The sequence below is a fragment of the Sphaeroforma arctica genome (assembly GCF_001186125.1).
Source record: "Sphaeroforma arctica JP610 unplaced genomic scaffold supercont1.2050, whole genome shotgun sequence".
Taxonomy (NCBI): domain Eukaryota; class Ichthyosporea; order Ichthyophonida; genus Sphaeroforma; species Sphaeroforma arctica.
Window position 1 is genome coordinate 8,118 of NW_014038508.1, and position 959 is coordinate 9,076.

At 46.5% G+C, this 959-nt stretch overlaps 1 protein-coding gene across 1 annotated transcript in view; it reads left to right on the forward strand.

Moving 5' to 3' along the window:
• The window catches only part of SARC_12070 (hypothetical protein), a gene marked incomplete at both ends in the record, with an annotated part of 2,588 nt that extends 2,247 nt beyond the window's left edge, over positions 1 to 341 (forward strand). The window contains one exon of the mRNA XM_014293831.1: positions 151 to 341. Within this exon, the coding sequence (XP_014149306.1) occupies positions 151 to 341 (191 nt within the window). The remainder of the gene's footprint in view (positions 1 to 150) is intronic.
• Positions 342 to 959: the final 618 nt, after the last annotated feature.

Sequence of the window (959 nt, forward strand, 5' to 3'; positions counted from 1 at the left end):
CCACTAACAACTGCTTATACATCCGCACACAGACCTCCAGCACCGTTGGCATTGAATACCTTGAATCCGCACGCCGTCTCAACACGCTGTTGTCGTCCGTCGACTGTCAAATGGCGTTGCTTCGTTCTCTGCGTACGCTTGTGCGTGCAGCTGCACCGTACGTTACCATTGACTGCGGTAGCGGCGCCAAAGCCCCCGCAGCCCCAGGGCCAATCCGATTGGCGTACGACCACTTTCTGGTGGCTGATGATGGGCTGCTCAGCTCACTGCGCAGGTTCCACCGATACAACATGGGGTATGGTTTGTGTTGTGGTGAGGTGATCGTATATGGCTTGTCTTGAGGTCGAATGGTGGTATATGGCTTGTGTGTTATGGGGTGGTGGTGTATGGCTTGTGTGTTATGGGGTGGTGGTGTTTGGCTTGTGTGTTATGGGGTGGTGGTGTATGGTTTGTGTGTTATGTGGTGGTGGTGTATGACTTGTGTGTTACGGGGTGGTGGTGTATAGCTTGTGATGGTGGTGTGCCAGTGTAGGAACAGTAGATGTGTTTGAGTGTTTGATGCACCTGAATTCGTGTGGACGCAGTACTTGAAAGAGAGTTGTTGGCTGAGTTGTCAGTTGCCACGTGCGGTCTCGAACTTGCGGATAAATATTACTCAAATATATATAGACCCTAAAACCTATACTCACGGATATATATTGTGTGTGTGTGTTACCTTACACACTCCTGTACTCACTACTAAACATACACACTCCCTAAACTCAATAATAAACATACACACTCCCAAAACTCAATAATAAACATACACACTCCCTAAACTCAATAACAAACATACACACTCCCTAAACTCAATAACAAACATACACACTCCCTAAACTCAATAATAGACATAGACACTCCCTATACTCAATAACAAAGATACACACTCCCTATACTCAATAACAAACATACACACTCCA